The sequence below is a fragment of the Canis aureus genome, chromosome 4, assembly GCF_053574225.1.
Source record: "Canis aureus isolate CA01 chromosome 4, VMU_Caureus_v.1.0, whole genome shotgun sequence".
Classification (NCBI taxonomy): Eukaryota; Metazoa; Chordata; class Mammalia; order Carnivora; family Canidae; genus Canis; species Canis aureus.
Window position 1 is genome coordinate 49,542,484 of NC_135614.1, and position 19,083 is coordinate 49,561,566.

The following is a 19,083-nucleotide window of genomic DNA, read 5'->3' on the forward strand; positions in this document are numbered from 1 at the left end:
ATATCAGCTCCTCCTGGTTCTACAGCAGATTGCCTTTGGACTAAAACTGGAAAACTGGCTCTCCTGGGTGTCCAGCCTATGGGAGCAACCTGCAAATCTTCAATTTGCCAGCCTTCATAATCACATGAGCCAATTTCTTATAATAAATTTCTTTCAACATATATACACACCTTATTGGTTCTGTTTCTCTGGAGAACCCCAATACAGGTAGAATAGGGGAAAGGCATACAATAGTCTCTTATCCATGTGGGTTATATTCCAAGACCTCCCAGTGGATGCCTGAAACAGTGGATAGTACTGAACCCTTTGTACACTATCTCTCCTATATGTACATACCTATGATAAAGTTTAATTTATAAGTAGGCAATGTAAGAGATTAACAATAGCATACTATAATAATATAGTGTAAAATATACATTGTATGAACGTGGCTTCTTTCTCAAATTTTCTTATTGTACTGTACTCACCCTTCTTATGGTGATATGAGAAAATGCCTATGTGAGGAGATGAAGTGAGGTGAATGATGTAGGCATTGTGTTGTAGCATTAGGCTACTACTGTCCTTCTGACGATACGTCAGGAGGATCATCTACTTCCGGACCACGGTTGACTGCAGGTAACTGAAACCACAGAAAGTGAAACTGCAGATAAGGGGGGACTATTGTATAGACCTTCTAAGGTATGCATAATGTTCTATTTCTTAACCTGAGTTATTACACATGGTGTTTATCATTACTCTTTAAACTGTATATACATCTTATGCACTTTTGTACTTGTGACTTATCACAATTAAAAACATGTTTTTCAGGGTGCCCGGGTAGCTCAGATGGTTAAGCATCTGCCTTCGGTTCAGGTCATGATCTCAGAGTCCTTGGATCAAGCCCCACATTGGGCTCCTGGCTCAGCAGGGAGTCTGCTTCTCCCCTTCTCTCTCCCCCTACTTGTGTTCTTTTTCTCTCTGCATCTGTCTCGAATGAATAAAATCTTTTAAAAAAAGGGTTTTTTTGATTCTAAGATCAGGATGAAACAAATTTATTCACTAAAACTCACATCTAGATTTCTTATCTCTTCCAGATTTTAAATAAACAACCTAGGCCTGCTAAGCCATCTGTAGCTGGAGATAGGTGTTAAGTTGGTTTAGCTGACTTAAGTGGATCATGGGTGACGGATCTGTAATGAGTCACTAAGAGAACTTAGAAATGTTTTGAGGTTGACATTATTAAAGATGATGATCCCTCATGCTGCTGAGAGACATATATTCAAAGTAGGCAGACAGTGGTGCTGTTTTATGTGGTGTTATCTCACACAGCATGTATTTTTTCCACCACCCATCCCTGTCCTATAGTTTCAGGGTGAATTCCAACTACAGAACATTTCCGAAGAACCCTCATCACACTTTCAATTCAACTATCCAAGAACCTAATATGTACTAAGCACATACTACAGCCTGGGGAGTGAGAACAAAAAATTATTCCCAGCTCCCCAGTATGCCCAAGTGTTAGACTTTTCCTGGAAAAGTTTTGGCATCTCACATTAAAACATTTTGAAACTGGGGTGCCTCGCTGGCTCAGTCAAGAGGATGCAACTCTTGATCTTGAGTAATGAGTTTTAGTCCCACACTGGGTGTAGAGATTACTTACATAAATACATTTTATTTATTTATTTTTAAAGATTTTATTTATTTATTCATGAGATAGAGACAGAGAGAGGCAGAGACACAGGCAGACACAGGCAGAGGGAGAAGTAGGCTCCATACAGGGAGCCCGACGTGGGACTCGATCCCGGGACTCCAGGGTCACGTCCTGGGCCAAAGGCAGGCGCCAAACCGCTGAGCCACCCAGGGATTCCCCACATAAATAAACTTTAAAAAAACCTTTTTTTTGAAACCTCTATAACAAGTTTACATTTCAAAAGAAAACATTTTTTTTAAGTTCTATAAGGGGCAAAATTGAAATTGTTCAATATGTTCTGTTTGTCAAAAATCAGAATGAAGGTGGAGTCCATGGAAAGCAAAACAATTATGGGAATAAGATAAGCAATTTCATGTCCATCGCTTGATATTAAGTCAATTGAAAAAAACTACAAAATATTTTTAAAGGGCAGGGAGGAGGGACACCTGGCTGACTCAGTTGGTAGAGCATACAAGTCTTGTTCTGAGGGTTGTGAGGCTGAAGCCTCACATTGAGTGTAGAGCCTACTTAAAAAAACAAAAACTAAAAATAGATAAATTAAATCAATTGCAAATATAGGAATTTTAACAAATCCAATTTTCAGAGATACAATTAGCTACATAAAAATTCAAGTATTTTGCCAAATATGGCAAAATACAGAACTTCAGAAGCAGGCTGAAAAAGTTTTAAGAATAATTTATCCTCTTTAAAACCTTTTAAAGGCTTCTGGGTGGCTTAAAAGGTTAAGTGTCTGACTCTTCACTTTGGCTGGGGTCAAGATCTCAGGATTGTGGGATCCATCAAGCCTCACATTGGGCTCTGCACTCAGTGAGGAGTCAGCTTATCCCTCTCCCTCTGCTCCTGCCCCACTTGCACTATCAAATAAATGAAATCTTAAAAATAAAATCTTTTAAAATTTACTTCCAAAATAGAAAATGTATGCTCATTGTAGAGAACTTGAAAAATATTTTTAAAATTACAAAGAAAAAAACCCACTCGTACTCCTACATATGCAGGAAAACTCCTATTGTCTTATGTCAGAAAGTACGGCTAACACTGAGAGTATAAGCACAGGCTCCTTCACACACCAAGCCCTTCCTCTAGGCACTTGTAAGTCCACTGCTCCTTTTGCTAAGCATCTGTGCTCTAGGCATTTCCACAGCAGACGTGTGAAATAGGTGGTATTACTCCCACTTAACCGTAAAAAGAAACTGAAACTCAAGGGAAAAACAACTTACCAGGAGCAAGTGGTAGAACCACATTCAAATCCAGATTTGCCTGTTTCTTTTTGCTATATTTAATACTGCCCTCAAGTCAGAAAATTCTCTTAACCTGCACTGTCGAATTAAAATCTACTGCCTTATTTACTGCTAATGATATGATTTGGCTTGCAAAGAGATAGAATTTAGACTCCAACAGTAATTTCTCCCAAAGTTTTTATTAGACAGTTGGATGTTTCCTATTTCCTTCTGAAAAGTGGCTGAAATGATTACTATTTTGTATTAAAACCCCAAATAAGCAAATACCTTTAACTACATATGACAGTGGTTTAAACATCTAACAAAAATAGTCTAAGAAATATTTAAGATACATTCTATTCTTCATACATTCAGGTCTTTACGCCAAGCTCTTTTCCTATTTTGGTAATGATTTTTTTCTGAATTCATTCTTACTCCACAGATTGATACATCCAGAACCTGTGGGATTTTATATATATACATACACACACACACACACACACACACATACACACACACACACACCTGTGAGCTTACAGGTATAAACTGCAGATATACAGTAGAACAGAAAGTCTAACAAATGTGAATGTTTTATACATTGGGCTCATTAAAAGCATGCTCTAAAATTCCACACAACCTAAGTACATCATTAAAAAACTAGTAATTAAATAAACGGTGGTTCATTCACTGATACAATGGAATACATACTGCCATGAAAGAATACTTAGTTCCTTCTCTTTGGCGCTCTACAGGCATGTGGTAGATTCTGTGGCTGTTGACACAGTGCACCTCATAGGCTGGGAAGGGAAAGGGTGGCCTTAACCAGGTACAGTGACTGACACGGTCACTGTCATCAGGACCATGGCCCAGGGGTCAGGGATGCTCAACTGACTCATGGAGGTCTGCGATCAGAATGGTTCTTAATAGATGACCTGAGCTAATTAGTAAGCATATTAAGAATAATGGGGATCTAAAAAAAAAAAGAATGGGGGCTAGATTTCTCATCAGAGTGACGCTACAAACATAGAAAAGAATGGAACAATACTAGCATTGAAGTATCAACGTGAATTTCCCTTTCTTTCAGAGAGAGATATCAGAAAAGTCAAGATCAGGAAAGAGAAAATAACACTGAAGAACTGTTCCAGGTTGAAGTTGAAAGAAAATGGTAAAAAATGCCATGAGTAATCCTGGATTGGGCACACTTATTTACTGGCAAATTTACATGAATGGAGTCTGTGGATTGGATAATACTGGATCAATGTTAATTTCTTGATTCTGATGATTATATTATGGGGTTATGTGGAACAGCATCCTGAGGTTTAGAAATTATACTCTGATGCTTATATAAAAGATGGGTGATTAGGAATCATATCTGTAACTTACTCTTAAAATGGCTCAGGAAAAAAAACTATACCTTGTGTGTGTATGTAAAGAGAAAGAGAAAGAGAAAATGACAGGATAAATGTACCTAAACATTGGTAATTGGGAAATCTGGAAGGGGGAATACAAACATTCTTTGTGATATTATGACAACTTTTCTGTTAAGATTAAAATTTCAAAGGCACTCAGCTGGCTCAGTCAGTGTACGCACAACGCTTGATCTCGGAGTTTTGAGTTTGATCCCCAAGTTAGGTGTAAAGATTACTTAAAAGTACAATCTTAAAAAAAAAAAAAAAGATTGAAATTTCAAAGTGAATAGTAAACAAAAAAAAAAACAACAAAAAAGAAAACTATAGACATTCTTAACTAATATAGAAAAAACTCTAAGCATATTAAATTTTTTAAAAGTACAGAAAAATACATATTATGATACTATTTGCAAAAAGAAGGGATGGTGATGTGTATATATATATATATACACACACACGAGTGTATTCTTACTATACAGAATGCCTGCAGAAACGTACCAGGATCTGAATCACTACACTGGTTTCTTCCACAGATGGAAAATCAGTAGTTAGAGAAGAATGAAAAAGGTTTTTCACTCTGAAACTTTTCAGTTTTGTACTATGTGAAATGAAGTAACTAAAATAAAAAAGGCTTTAATTCAGTGGTTGCTAATGCAAGTGCCAGGCTGGGTACTTTAAAGCATCCAGGGAAAACTTAAAACGAGATCAGCAGGTCTCAATTCCAAAAATTCTATTTCAGTTGAGTCCAGTTTAGGGGTCAGGTACCACTAAAATTTCCCTAATTATAAAATTTAACATTGTTTGTTACTTAATTGTTGGTTCTTTAACCAAATTATCCAAACCTGATTCTCTACACTTAAATTCTTAATTAGGAACTTAGAAACAAGTATTTTTTGTTCAATGAAGAATAAAATCATAACCTAGGGAAAGGATATCCCCAGAGTAAAAATCAGAAAATCTAAAACCAGGGTTCGCACTGACCCCTGAATAGCAGACAAATCATACTCTTCATTCCACCATTCTGATTCCTTATTAAGGACCGAAAATATCCTTGAGGCTAAGGTCACCTCAATGTTACTTAGTATAGATAATACATTCAAATATTCTGTATTCTTCAGAAAGAACATTCTAAGTAAATATATAGCAACATTACATAGTTATTTTTAGTTAAAAAACAATCAGTTGGCACACGTAGATACAATATCTGTAACATTCTAGGTCTCAAGTGATGAGTTTACCAGGATTCATTTTATTATTTAAATCTCAATAGATACCAACTATATTTTCTTATACCATCAGATGTTACATAAGAATGTAATTTTTAAAAATTAAAGCAACAAAATAACAGTGAGTTTAGATGTTTGGTCCTTACATTTAAAACGTAAATAAAAGAAAACTAAGCATTACCATGCCAGCAGTATATATTTATTATTATTCTTGAATGGCCAAAAGACTTACAAGGCCCATCATTATTAGTATAACCACAGATATGAAATATCACTTAGTGACATGGAGTGAAAAGGACAGTTTTACACATATTAAAAAAATACATACACATACACACATACTCTCTCTGTCAAGTGCTCACCATACACTGCTACAAAAGCAGGAGGCATCAAGCTACAGGAGTTCCAATATACATAACATGTTGAAATATCTCAAGCTTAAAAACTTCACGTAAGTTGCAAAAATAAAGTTTCTTTCTTCAAACATTTTGATCAGAGCTCAAGCAATGCAAATAATGAACACCAATGATTTTCATACTACTTAACTCACTTTAAAACATAAAAAGGTCAACAGTTGCAAAAGTCCTGAAAATGGAGAGGTTATAGGAATGAACAATGCATTTCATCCAAGAAAAAGTCTACAGTAGATCTGTCTCATCCTGGCTCGTAAGTATTTAAGAATCATAATTTACTATACTCAAACAAAGTGAAGCCAGAACAAAATGATAAAAAGAAAAATCATTACGTCAAATGAGGCATTATCACCCTCAGTTTCTTTAGACAATTTCACTAGTGCAAGAGCATCATTTACCTGAAAGATCATGAGTCACAATTAAAGAGCACTCATACAAAACTATTTCCTTTTTTCTTTAAAAAGTGCCACTTACTATATACTTCTCAATTAAAAAAAACAAAAACAAAAAACCCTGCACATACACTAATGAAAAACCGTTTGTCTCCATCTCTTGTCAATGAGGAATGGCCAGAGAGATTCTTTGATTCCAATTCGAAATGGTGTTCTCTGGCCAATGCCCAAGGTCTCTAATTTGGTGCAGTCAAGCTGAGCATTTCTTGGACGCTGCGCTCCTAAGACAGGACTGTCAGTTATCTTTAAAGAAAAATAAAAACAATTAAAAAAAAGAAAATCCTATTTTGCAGTTTCATATTCTCTATTTCCCTTGCCCTTACTAAAAATGATTTGGATCCCAGAAAAATACACAAACAAATAAGACACTTTTCCTATAAACTTCACCAATACTCATGGGCCTCCTTGTACACGATAATTTAGAGATAAACAATATAAACTTCCAACATACAAAGTTCACTTTCATTAGTACCAAAAAATGAAGTTAGCCAAAATTTGCAAAGCAACAAGAAAAATGTTATCAATAATACATACTATAGTGACAGATCTGGGCTTTCACCAAGTGAGAAGGTTTTAAATGCCGTGTACTTACAGGTCGTAAGTGACTGCTGGGGAGGTTGAAGGCATCTGCAATTGCACATGCCATTTCATACTTAGTCATCTGTTCATTGCCAGACCAGTGAAAGGTTCCTTTAATTGATGGATCCTAATAAGGATATAAAAATTCAAAATAGTTTCAATGTTTTGAGTTGAGTGGTTTGACAGGCTGGATAAAAAAGCTAATTTAAAAGGTCCAGGAATTAAAATGCATCCCTCCTTTTAAGAATGTTCCCCATGAGATGTCTAAAATCAAATTATTATAAATATACACAGCTAAACATGAGAAGCAATTTCTAGGATTTAGCCTTAAGAATTTTTTTTAAATAAAAATATTAATGGTTCCAATTTTATTTAGTAGGAAACCTGAGAATGATCACAGATTTTTATGGAAACATAGGCCAATTTAATGAGTATTTCTAATTATCCTAAGCTAAAACCAAAACTTAATGGAACCATTTTGCAGGATGAACTAGTTAGGCATAACATCCTTAAATAGTTACAGAGCACATATTTAAAATACAAATTTTTATGTGTTAAAAAAATATAGACAAACTAACATTCAAAAATAAATCAGTCTTTCATCTTTGTATGAATATTCTATTTAGTTGCCAATTTTTCAAATGTCTGAAATTAACTCCTATTCAAATATCTAAAAAGAAAATTACAAATCATTCTTAAAATGGCTGAAGTTATAAATTCCTTTGGAGATTCTTCATTGGCATACATTAATCTTAAACAGAACAACTTCTTAAAGACAGTATTTTGTCATCCAAAGAAAAAAATACAAGATTTTAGTCATCTTGCAATAAAAGAATGACAAGACCACAGTACATGAGAAAAAAAATTCAAACACAGGGGCAAAATATTTTTACTATTTATAAATATAGCCTACTATCTGCAAACTACTTTTGTTTGCTCTGCTTGTAATTTTATTTTATTTTTTTTTTTGCTTGTAATTTTAAAAAGGTTTTAAATAAAAACTAATTCATATTATTATATGTAATATATATTATATATAATAATGAAAACAAAAACACTTAGACTTTCACTTGTTGATAGAAGTTAGGAAAGTTAGGAACTCTTCCTTCCAAAGATTCTCACCAGCATTCTCTTCTCTGCTAACTGACGACACACAGTGGCTACATCTTTCACATGTGTGGGGAACCTCTGCTGCCAGTGGTCCATGTTAGCTGACTTGTTACTGAACTGCACTTTATCAAACATAACAGTCACAGCACTTTCTTCAAGCTTTTCAACTTCTCCATACAGAACAGGAATTCTCAAAACAGCAGCTCCTAGGAATTAATAAAAACAAGTAATTTTTTAAAGCTGCCTGGTTAAATCTTGATATAAAATGAAAGTATGTGGATTTAAACAATCCTGTTTTAGAAACTGGCAATATTTCAAAATGACACAGTTCATCTATAATAATACCCATTTAACAAATATTGTACTCAATATTTTTAAAGTTCTCTGTTCATTTGGGGTATTTTTATATACTATTCTTAACAATCATATTAATGAAATTAAACTGATCATGACAACTAAATGCAATGAATGATCCTTGACTAGATCCTAGATTAAAAAATAAAACACAATGAAGGCATTATTGGGACAGGTGGGAAAATTCCTACATAGATGATATAGTATAACATGATATTAACGTTAAATTTCCTGAGTATGGTAACTACACTGTAATTATGTAAAGAACATTCTTGTTAGAGGATAAATAGCATAGGGGTGCCTGAGTGGTTCAGTCAGCTGAATGTCCGACTCTTGGTTTTAGCTCAGGTCATGATCTCAGCCACGTGTTGGGCTCTGTGCTCAGTGGGGAATCTGTTTAAGATGCACTTCCTTTGCTCCTCCACTCCCTCAAATAAATAAATAAATCTTTAAAAAAAAAAAAAAAGAAGAAGAAGGGTGGCTCGTGGTTGAGCATCTGCCTTCAGCTCAGGGCGTGATCCCAGAGTTCCAGGATTGAGTCCCACATCGGGCTCCCTGCGAGAAGCCTGCTTCTCCCTCTGCCTATGTATGGGCCTTCTCTCTGTCTCTCATGAATAAATTAATAAAATCTTAAAAAAAAAAAGGTAAGTAGCATAGTGAAGTATTTTGCGGTGAATTTCAGACAATTCCCAACGAGTCTGGAAAAAAAAATATACACACATACACACAAGACACATGGCAAAACATTAACAAGTGGTGAATCTATAATAAAAGTTATATGAGTGTTTTACCACATTAATTCTTGAAACCATTGATTAAGGAATTATGAGGTATTTAAATTTTCTGTTGGTCCCTACTGAGCAGTTACAACAGACTTTGAATAATTAACACTTAAACTGAAAATTAACAAACCACTTTTTAATTAAATTAACATATTGGATAACCATGTATAGATATGTACTCAAGGATGATTCCTGCAGGATAATTTCTAATACAAAAAAACAAAAAACATGTGGAAAGCTAAATGCCTGTCAGTATGGTACCTATACTAGGAGATGCTTCTCAAAGAGTCTGTAAGTCTAAGGCAGTACAAGGAATCATTAAATCAAGTACTATGCAGCCACTGATAGTAAAAAGATAACCCAGAAATGACTCAATATGTATTGAAATACAGATATGGAGGGACCAGGTTATAAAACCAAACCCACTGTTTTTAGAAATTCACAAAAAAAATGCTTTCATACCTAACCACATCCAGTGCTTCTTGGAGGCAGCATTATAAACAACAGCTCTTTACAATTTTCTTTTTGATTTTTTCAATGAGGGTATAATTTTTATATTCAGCACACATGTACGTGTATGTATACACAAATACACATAGGAGAAAAGAAGAGCCATACCAATAGAAATTTAAAAGCTGGGGCACCTGGGTGGCTCAGCTGGTTAACTGTATGACATTTGGTTTCAACTCAGGTCATGACCTCAGGGTTGTGAGATCAAGCCCTATGTTGGGCTCTGTGCTGGGTGTGAAGCCTGCTTGAGATTCTCTATCTCTCTCTGCCCCTGGCCCCCAGCCTCTCCCTCTCGGGAGCTATCTTGAAAAGAAAAGAAGAAAAAAAAGAAATTTGAAAACCATACTAAAGGGGCATCTGGGTGGTTCTGTCAGTTAAGCGTCTGCCTTTGGCTTGGGTCATGGGATTATGACCAGGGTCCTGGGATCAAGCCCAGGTTGGATTCCCTGCTCAGCAAGGAGTCTGCTTCTTCCTTTCCCTCTGCCCTTCCCCCCTGCTTGTGTGTGCTCTCTTTCAAATAATAAAATCTTTAAAATAATAATAATAATAATAATAATTCCTCAATCTAGGAGAAATGATACTAATCTGTTTTTTGAAAGTAGATTACAAATATTTATACTGTAAGTTTTTTTCTTTATACAATAACATTTTTCTTAATGTAAGCTCTATACCCAATGTGGGGTTTGAGCTCACAACCCCAAGATTAAAAGTCACATGCTCTAATGACTGAACCAGCCAGGTGCCCCTATACAATGACATTCATGTATACACTGATACTGGAAAAAGTCTGGAAGGATTCATAAATTCTTCATGGTATCTAAAATCCTTATTTTTCTTTTTTATTAACTATATTCTCTAATTTTCTCCAATGATTTATGCTCCTTGACTAGTTTTTCCAAAATTTAAAAAGTATATTTTATATATTTTTTTAAATATATTTTTACATACTTCTATATTCTCTATGTATTTTATGTATAGCAATGTTATATATACACACACATAAACCCTCAAAACAATCAAAATAGTCAGGGGCTAAAGAAATTGTGTCTTACCTAAATTGTTCTCTAGGACAGCCTTTTCGCCTTCTAATTTTGTTTTGCCATACAGATTTAAGGGACTTGGTACATCTTCCTCTCTATAAGGTGGATTTGTTCCATCAAATACGTAATCGGAGCTAATGTAGATTAGAAATGCTCCAATTAAAGCTAAAAAAAGATAGACATAAAAGAAAAGAATCTATTAAATTATTGCAGAACATTACTCTGTACTGGCATTTATAATAGCTTCTTCGTCATATACAAACAAATCTCTTATAAGCCATCTAGAAAACTTTAATCATTATAAACTCAGCAATTATTTAATATTTTATGAAAATTTTATAAAGTCATCATTACCTGCTTCCTTTGCTAAATTCCCAGAAGCATCCACATTAAGTTGAGAAGCAGCATCTGGCTGATTTTCTACAACATCTGGCCTTCTCTCTGCTGCACAATGTACTATAACATGGGGCTGGAAGTTAAACATTGATGTATTTTTAACCCAAAAGGAATAAAACAGGGGAGCTACAGCCTTCCAACAGTAACTCAATTCATAAAAATATGCTTGTTAAATCAACATTCCTTCAACTACAGAATTACTATAATTTTTTTTTCAAGAATTGCTGTTAATAGTTTTGTCATGCTTCCCTTTTCCAAGTTTCAGACTTCCTTAAAATAAATGTAGGCGCTGAAAGGAAAGAGCAATTTAGTAATCCCTAGGCAAAACCAGACAAACTCAGCGTCAACTACTACTTCTCTATCAAAGTAAGCTAATGTCCTCTAATTTCGATGGGAGAAAGAGCTAATATTTATGTAATATGACCTAAATACCTAATAAATCTATGTTAAAAGGAGAATACCAATTTCAAATTAAATTAATAAATTCAAATCTCTTAGGCCAGTCACTTAAAGAATGTCAACTATCCATAAAAACTATATTCCCAGTTGAGCATTTAGTATGCCTGAATGCCATATGCTAAGCACTGTGCAAGGAGCAAGGATTTCATAATCTACTGGAAAAGAAGGACAGGTAAAGAGACTGTTTCAGTACAGTTTGTCAGACATCAAGATAGAAGAATGGGGGCACCTGGCTGGCTCAGTCAGCAGACCTTGAGATTCTTGATCTTGGGGTCATGATTTTAAGCATCATGTTGGGCCTAGAGCTTACTTTGAAAAAAAAATTTTTTTTTAATTAAAGATAAAGAAATGCAGAGTCCAAAAAAAAAAAAAAAAAAAAAAAAGAAATGCAGAGTCCTTGGTAGAGAAGGGGCATCTACTTCCCAGAGAAGATGAATAAAGGCGAAGATTTGGTAAAACAACGGATAGGCAGGACTAATGTACAAACATACCAAACTATCTCCTTCCTTAATAACTGTTTTGAGGAGGCATCATCTTAAGAGTTGTTTTAAAACTTGAATGTGAGACGCCTGGGTGGCTCAGTGGTTGAACGTCTGCTTCCAGCTCAAGGCAGGGTCCCAGAGTCCCAGGATCAAGTCTCGTCCTGGGCTCCCCTCAAGGAGCCTGCTTTTCTTTGCCTATGTCTCTGCCTCTCTCTGTGTGTCTCTCATGAATAAATAAAATCTTTTAAAAATAAATAAATAAATAAAACTTGAATGTACATAATCTGGGACACACCTTAAAATGTCCTGGGCCCTACCACAGACTTATTGAATTAAAATCTCTGGGAGTGAGACCTAAAGAATAAGTTCCCCAACTGATTCTGATGCAGGTATCTCTTGGACCATAGTTTTGAAAAGAACTTTAACTCTCAATTTGATCAGACACAGGTAGAACAGAATCTAAATTTTTCAGTAACTCTTCTGTGGCAATGATCAACAAATTATTTAACCTCTCTGAGCCTTTGTCATCTCTAAAATGGAAATGATAATACCTATTTTGCAGTGTTGTAAGGATTACAGATAATATTAAAAAGGCATTTGCACAGAAAGTAATACTTAACAAAAGTACCTCACAAACATAAGCTTTTTATAAAAACTTTTTATAAACCTTTTATAAAAAGGTTCCAAGGTTTGGAATATATATACAAATTCCAAGGTTTGTCAATCTTTGTTTCAACCTAATCTTTTTAAGGACTGCATATACTTGGCCATGCTTACCAGAAAACAAGTGCACTATACAGTTGACCATAGAACATGGGTTTGAACTGCATAAGTCCATGTATGTACTTTCTCTAAAGCTCCAATTATTTTTTAATAAGCATAATATCATAAATGTTTTCTCAGTAACATTTTCTTTCTCCTAGCTTACTTTATTGTTAAGAATATAGTACATAACACATATACATAATATGTGTTTATCAACTATATAATTTATTGCTAAGGCTTCCAGTCAACAGTAGGCTATTAGCAGTTATTGTGGGGAAGTAAAAAGTTATACATAGATGTTCAACTGTGCAGGAGTCAGCACTCCTAAACCACGCACTGTTCAAGGGTCAACTGTGTACTGTTGTTGCTTAATGGTGAAAGCTTAAGTATAGTAACTCCCTTGAAAGCAAGAACATGTTCTAAATCATCCAGACAATTCTTAATATAGTTTTCATGTGTTAAAATAAACATACCTGAAAATCATGAATAATGTGATGAACCGCTTCAGAATCCAAAAGATTAACCTGTTCAAATTTTGGTCTTGCTCTTCTAAAACCACAGCCAAAGGCATGCCAATTATTCTGCTTAAATTCTTTATACACAGCTCTGCCAAGAAGCCCAGTGGCACCAGTAATCAGAACCCGCCTATTAGGGAGGTTAACGTCCTCCTAAAAGGTGAAGTGGGGGGGGGGGGGGGGGAGGGAAAGGGTTACTTATTTTGAAAATATTCTCTCCACAAAGTTAGCACTATCATTGTTCACCAAATACTTCAAGTTTAAGTAGTTTGCTTCATATCCTAGATCTATTAGACAATTCTTAAGTTAGAACAAAGATCAAACTGCATCAATAATTGTATCATTTAAGAAAAAGTTTTATTAATCCTACTCCTGAAAAAGAACCTAAGATGATACTATAAGGATACATCTTGTCAAACAGATTTAGATTTTTTTTTAAAAAAAGATTTTATTTTTTAAGTAAACTCTATACCCAACATGGGGCTGGAACTTACAATCCCAAGATCAAGAGTCATATGCTCCAATTGACTGAGCTAGCCAGGTGCTCTGATTTCCTGTTAATAATGGAAGAATCTTACTTTAATGATCAATGATGTCCAAATGAATAAACAGCAATTTTATTTTTATTTTTAAGGTTTTATTTATTTATTCACAAGAAACAGAGACATAGGCAGAGGAAGAAGCAGGCTCCTTGCAGGGAGTGTGATGCAGAACTCAATCCCAGGACCCCAGGATCAGGACCAAAGCCAAAGACAGAAGCTCAACCACTGAGCCACCCACGTGCCCCTAAATAGCAATTTTAATTATGCTCTCTAGTTTATAAAAACATACAACCAGTTTGAAGCTTATGAATTTCTTATGGCCTATTTGGCTGTGTTCTACCAACATACTCACAAGTTGACAATTTTGATCTTCAGTTTGTGATTGCCAAGTTTTCTTTCAAATCTCAGTGATTTATCATATTTTGATAGGTCTTAGTTATAGGATTTAGATTTCACAGGAATTTACGTGGAGGATAAATAAATGTGATCCTTATAGTAATAATATTCCAAACCGGTAAATGTTCCTGAGTTAACCCTAAATTTAACCTAATAGGCCAATTAAAACACAGAGTAGGGAGGGAAAAAGAAGAAAAAACTAACACAGAGGGTAAGCGAAAAAAAAGAAACTAGAATACTTTAAACTGATTTGTGTTCTTGTGTGAAAAAGAAAAAGTTCCTTACACAATGAAATTAAAAGGAACTACTATTTAGAAAACAAGTTCTGGGATCCCTGGGTGGCACAGCGGTTTGGCGCCTGCCTTTGGCCCAGGGCGCGATCCTGGAGACCCGGGATCGAATCCCACGTCGGGCTCCCGGTGCATGGAGCCTGCTTCTCCCTCTGCCTGTGTCTCTGCCTCTCTCTCTCTCTGTAACTATCATAAATAAATAAAAAATTTAAAAAAAAAAAAAATTTAGAAAACAAGTTCTGTTTCCAAAGCGGTTTAAAAACTTTCCTTATTCCCAAGATGGGTAACACTAAATTTCCCAGACTCTTGAATAAAATCAACATTTATTATTTAAAAGCCACCAACAAGAAGTTTTATTTGGAGTAATTGGCTGGCTAAGTCCATACAGCAAGCGACTCTTGATCTCAGGGTCATGAGTTCAAGCCCAAGTTGGTGTGGAACCTACTTTAAAAATAGATATATATTACATTTTATCAATTCGAGATTTTATTTCAAGCGTTTATAGTCACCTATTCTGAGCTGTAAAAAACTTTAAACAAGCATACAATAACTAAAGATCTTTCTTTGTTAGCCCTTAGTTCAGCAGAAAAATTTAGCGCTACGAATTTTTTTTTTACAAGAAAGCCACCATGAGGGTGGAGTGCCTATGTGGTGCAGTCTGGCCTCCAACTCTTGGTTTTAGCTCAAGTCCTGATCTCAGAGTTGTGACACTGAGCCCTGTCAGTAGGGAGTGTGCTTGAGAGTCTCTCTCCCACTTTCCTTGCCCCTCCACCTAGTATGAGCAAGCATGTGCATTCTTTCTCTCTCTCTGAAATAAATAAATACGTCTAAAAAAAAAAAAAAAAAAAAAAAAAAAAAGCCACTGAAATTAGGTATCCCTACCACAGGAAAAACCAGAAATGAAAGGGCTGAAACAGCATAAAGGGGTAGGGATGCCTGCATGGCTCAGTTGGTTAGGCATTCAACTCTTGGTTTCCGTTCAGGAGTTGGGTTGTCCCTCTCTCTCTCCTCTCTTGCACATGCTCTAAAATAAATAAATAAAATATTTTTAAAAATAAAGCATAATGGTAAACTATGGAAGGTATTTTTTCCTTAGTTCACCAATTCCAAATATTTTAAAAGTTGAAGGAAATTCATCAAGGCTCTCTGTTGTACAACTTGGCTCTAAGCCAACTGATCTATGAAAACAAGAATTTCAGCCAGCAAAATATTTTCTTTGGGTTTTGGCAAGAAAACAGCTCTACAAAGACTGATTTGGAAAGAAGAGAAAACAGCCAAGTCTAGTAGATACAATCAGAAAACAATTTATACAGGATAAGTCCCATAAAGATCCCTGAGAAAATATTATACAAGAGCTATGATTTGATTTCTTCTCAGTTTCTCACTTTTTATTACTTCACATTAAAGAAGCAAAAGAATATATAACAGTTCTTAGTTGGTAGTTCTCAGGCTTCACTCTGTTTAAGAATCATGCACAAGGTTTTCAGATTCTGTACATCTGGGATAAATCCTGGTAATTTGCATTTCTAACAAGTTCCCAGGAATGTGCTGAAGACAGTGATTTGGGAACTGTCCTTTGAGAAGAAGTGTAATCTTGAACTCTGAGGAAAGTCCAAGGTTTTTCTTAAAGATATATTTATCTTATTCAAAGACGCCAAAAAATTATCATCTACCTTTCTAAAAGTGACATGATCTTTTCCTTCCCTCTTCTCCCATTAAAAAAGGAAAAGAAAAGTCAAGGAAAAAGTATTCTGTATTCCACAAAGGTTACTGAACAGTGAATTCAGATCCCTGCATATTTCACTGATTCTGTGAAGCACACTTTTTCCTCATTTTAACATCCCTGTTAAATGTATGAAATAGAGATGCATCTTATTACTGTCATAGTCTGGCAATGTCTTGCTTTTTTAGTGCATCTTAAAATCAGAGCCCAGATTATCTTATAATCAAGTACGTCTTAGACTTGATGAAATATAGTATCAAATTACAAGGATAGCAAGGCTCTTAGGGAATTTAAGATGTTTAACTTCTAAAAAGGATGAGGTTGGGACACCTGGGTGGCTCAGCGGTTGAGTATACGCCTTTGGCTCAGGGCGTGATCCCAGGGTCCTGGGATTGAGTCCCACCATCGGACTCCCTGTGAGGAACCTGCTTCTCCTTCTGCCTGTGTCTCTGACTCTCTCTGTGATCCCTCATGAATAAATAAATAAAACCTTTAAAAAATAAAATGAATAAATAAAAAAGGATGAGATTGCATAGAAAAAATACAACCTTATATCCTCATACTCTGGGGTAATTTGTAAGGTCTCTAGAAGAAAATATGTAATAGTCCATGGTACTCAGTGGTTAGATGTCAATGCTCAAAAATTTTCTTTTAATAAGAGAGCAGAGATCTGAAGTGCAAGCATTTTCTAAAACGGAAATGATACTGCACAATCTTATATTTCAAAACTATCGAGTGTTATGTAAGCCTACCTTCCAATCATAATAGCCTTGTTGGACATGCAAGGCAAATATTTCCAAACTGAGCAATCTGAAGCCCAAGAGATGTTAAAGGCTTTACCCATAGTACAGGGAAAAGGCTGGGCTCAGAACTTGTTTTGTTTGTTTCTAGCTTCTGTGGTCTAGCCAAATACATACTGAGTTGTGTCTTTATCCTTGGACCTTCTATTTGATTTCATAATGATTAAAATTTAACTGTTCTGCCACAAAATGTGGTATTGAGAAGTTATTGAAATCTCAATTGATCTAATTCCTCATTAGTAAAATGAGGCATTTGGACAAGATGACTACGGCTCTTCCAACTTTACAGCTCTACAATTCTAACATTTTCCATATTATCCTTAACACAGAGGGGACTGAGTCTGAAAAGAGTGAAAGGAACTTTATTTACTTAATTTTTCCTCTTTTCACAGAGTTCTCTCTAGAGACTCAAAGAGCACCTTCTGTCACCACTATAGGAGCCAAGACAAGATTTTTTTTCACTTGGATTGCAAATTTGTTGGTGCTTGGCAAATAAAATATGCCTCATTCTGAAATTAAAAAATGCCAAACAAAAATATCTATTTTTTACTTTCTATATATAAACACCTGAAGCTTTTCAAAAGTGCACAGTTTTTGTTTTGTTTTGTTTTGTTTTAATTTTTAAAAGAAAAGAAACATTATCCTAAAAAATTACTTTGGACTGTTACTGCATAAAATATTTTAGTCCTACAAAACATAGGAGTGTTCATGCACTTCAAGGAACTCAGAATGAATAAGAAGCTGTAGTTAACCCAAATCACAATAAAGAGCTGAAAATATTTTCTGCTTGAAAAATCTACTTCCTTAATTTCTATTGCTTGAAAAATCTACTTCCTTAATTTCTATCAAACATTAAACTACTCTGAACGTATTTGCCTCTAATTACATAAACTCTTAGAAGTACAGAACCCCAAGTGACCAGATTTATAGACACCAAAAGAATTACTGAAAAATTAAACACATAAAAATAAATGTAGACTTACTACTTTTATTAGGCTACCTAATCAAATGATTCCAAACTATAGGTAATGTAACAAATGGCTCTTTCAAAATGGTCAAACACTACTTTGGGACAGTGATTTGTACTTTAGCACACATGCATTAACTTCTACTAAAAATGTCCTAGAAAAAGAATGAGACATCACTAACATCTAAATAGAGATCTTCTTAAATTTTAGTGGTTAAATACAATACTTTGCTATTTTTAGAACCTAAATTTGGCAGTTTCCTATTCATTTCTTTAATTGATCCTCATTCAACAATCCCCTGGAGGCATCTCTGAGTAGTAATCACTGGACTCAAGATGCTATGATAACCTAGGTGACACTGGTCTAACTGCTACTGTCACCCTATTTGTATCCTATAAGACAGTCTTTTTTTTTTTTTTTTAAGATTTTATTTATTTATTAATGAGAGACAGAGAGATAGAAAGAGACAGAGAAAGAGTAGCAGAGACACAGGCAGAGGGAGAAGTGGGACTTGATCCTAGGACCCCAGGATCAGGCCCTGGGCTGAAGGTGGTGCTAAATCGCTGAGCCACCCAGGCTGCCCCTCTACAAGTCTTAACAGGTTATCACTACAGTTGCCTTCTCCGATATAAGTTGTAAGGCACTGTGAAATTCATTCTCACAAGTGGATTTTAATTCTACACGTTTTGACAGAGCATCAAAAAACGTGTCAAGATTTAGGTTGGGGACCTAAATCTTAGGTCAGTCTGTACAGCATGCGACTCTTGATCCCAGAGCTGTGAGTTTGAGCCCCATGTCCGGTGGAGAGATTATTTTAAAATTAAAAAAAAAAAATCAGGGGCACCCCAGTTGCTCAGTAGTTGAGTGTCTGCCTTTGGCTCAGGTCATGATCCCCGGGTCCTGGCATCAAGTCCTGCATCAGGCTCCCCGGGGAAAGCCTGCTTCTCCCTCTGTCTATGTCTCTG

General features: G+C 35.3%; 1 protein-coding gene across 11 annotated transcripts in view; it reads right to left on the reverse strand.

The window, feature by feature from the left end:
- The window catches only part of MAT2B (methionine adenosyltransferase 2 non-catalytic beta subunit), a 50,115-nt gene that overhangs the window by 25,009 nt on the left and 6,023 nt on the right, over positions 1 to 19,083 (reverse strand). For 6 of the 11 annotated variants that reach the window (XR_013378236.1, XR_013378238.1, XR_013378234.1 and 3 more), the window contains exons 2-7: positions 13,358 to 13,552; positions 11,137 to 11,251; positions 10,795 to 10,947; positions 8,109 to 8,302; positions 7,000 to 7,113; positions 468 to 619 (exon numbers count right to left, since the gene is read on the reverse strand). Coding sequence is in view for 5 of the 11 variants with exons in the window: in XM_077895614.1 (XP_077751740.1) it covers positions 6,480 to 6,650; positions 7,000 to 7,113; positions 8,109 to 8,302; positions 10,795 to 10,947; positions 11,137 to 11,251; positions 13,358 to 13,552 (942 nt within the window). In the remaining 6 variants the exon portion in view is untranslated. Of the gene's footprint in view, positions 1 to 467; positions 620 to 5,719; positions 6,651 to 6,999; positions 7,114 to 8,108; positions 8,303 to 10,794; positions 10,948 to 11,136; positions 11,252 to 13,357; positions 13,553 to 19,083 lie in introns of those variants that run through there. The other 5 variants (XM_077895614.1, XM_077895617.1, XM_077895613.1 and 2 more) reach the window with 3 other exon arrangements.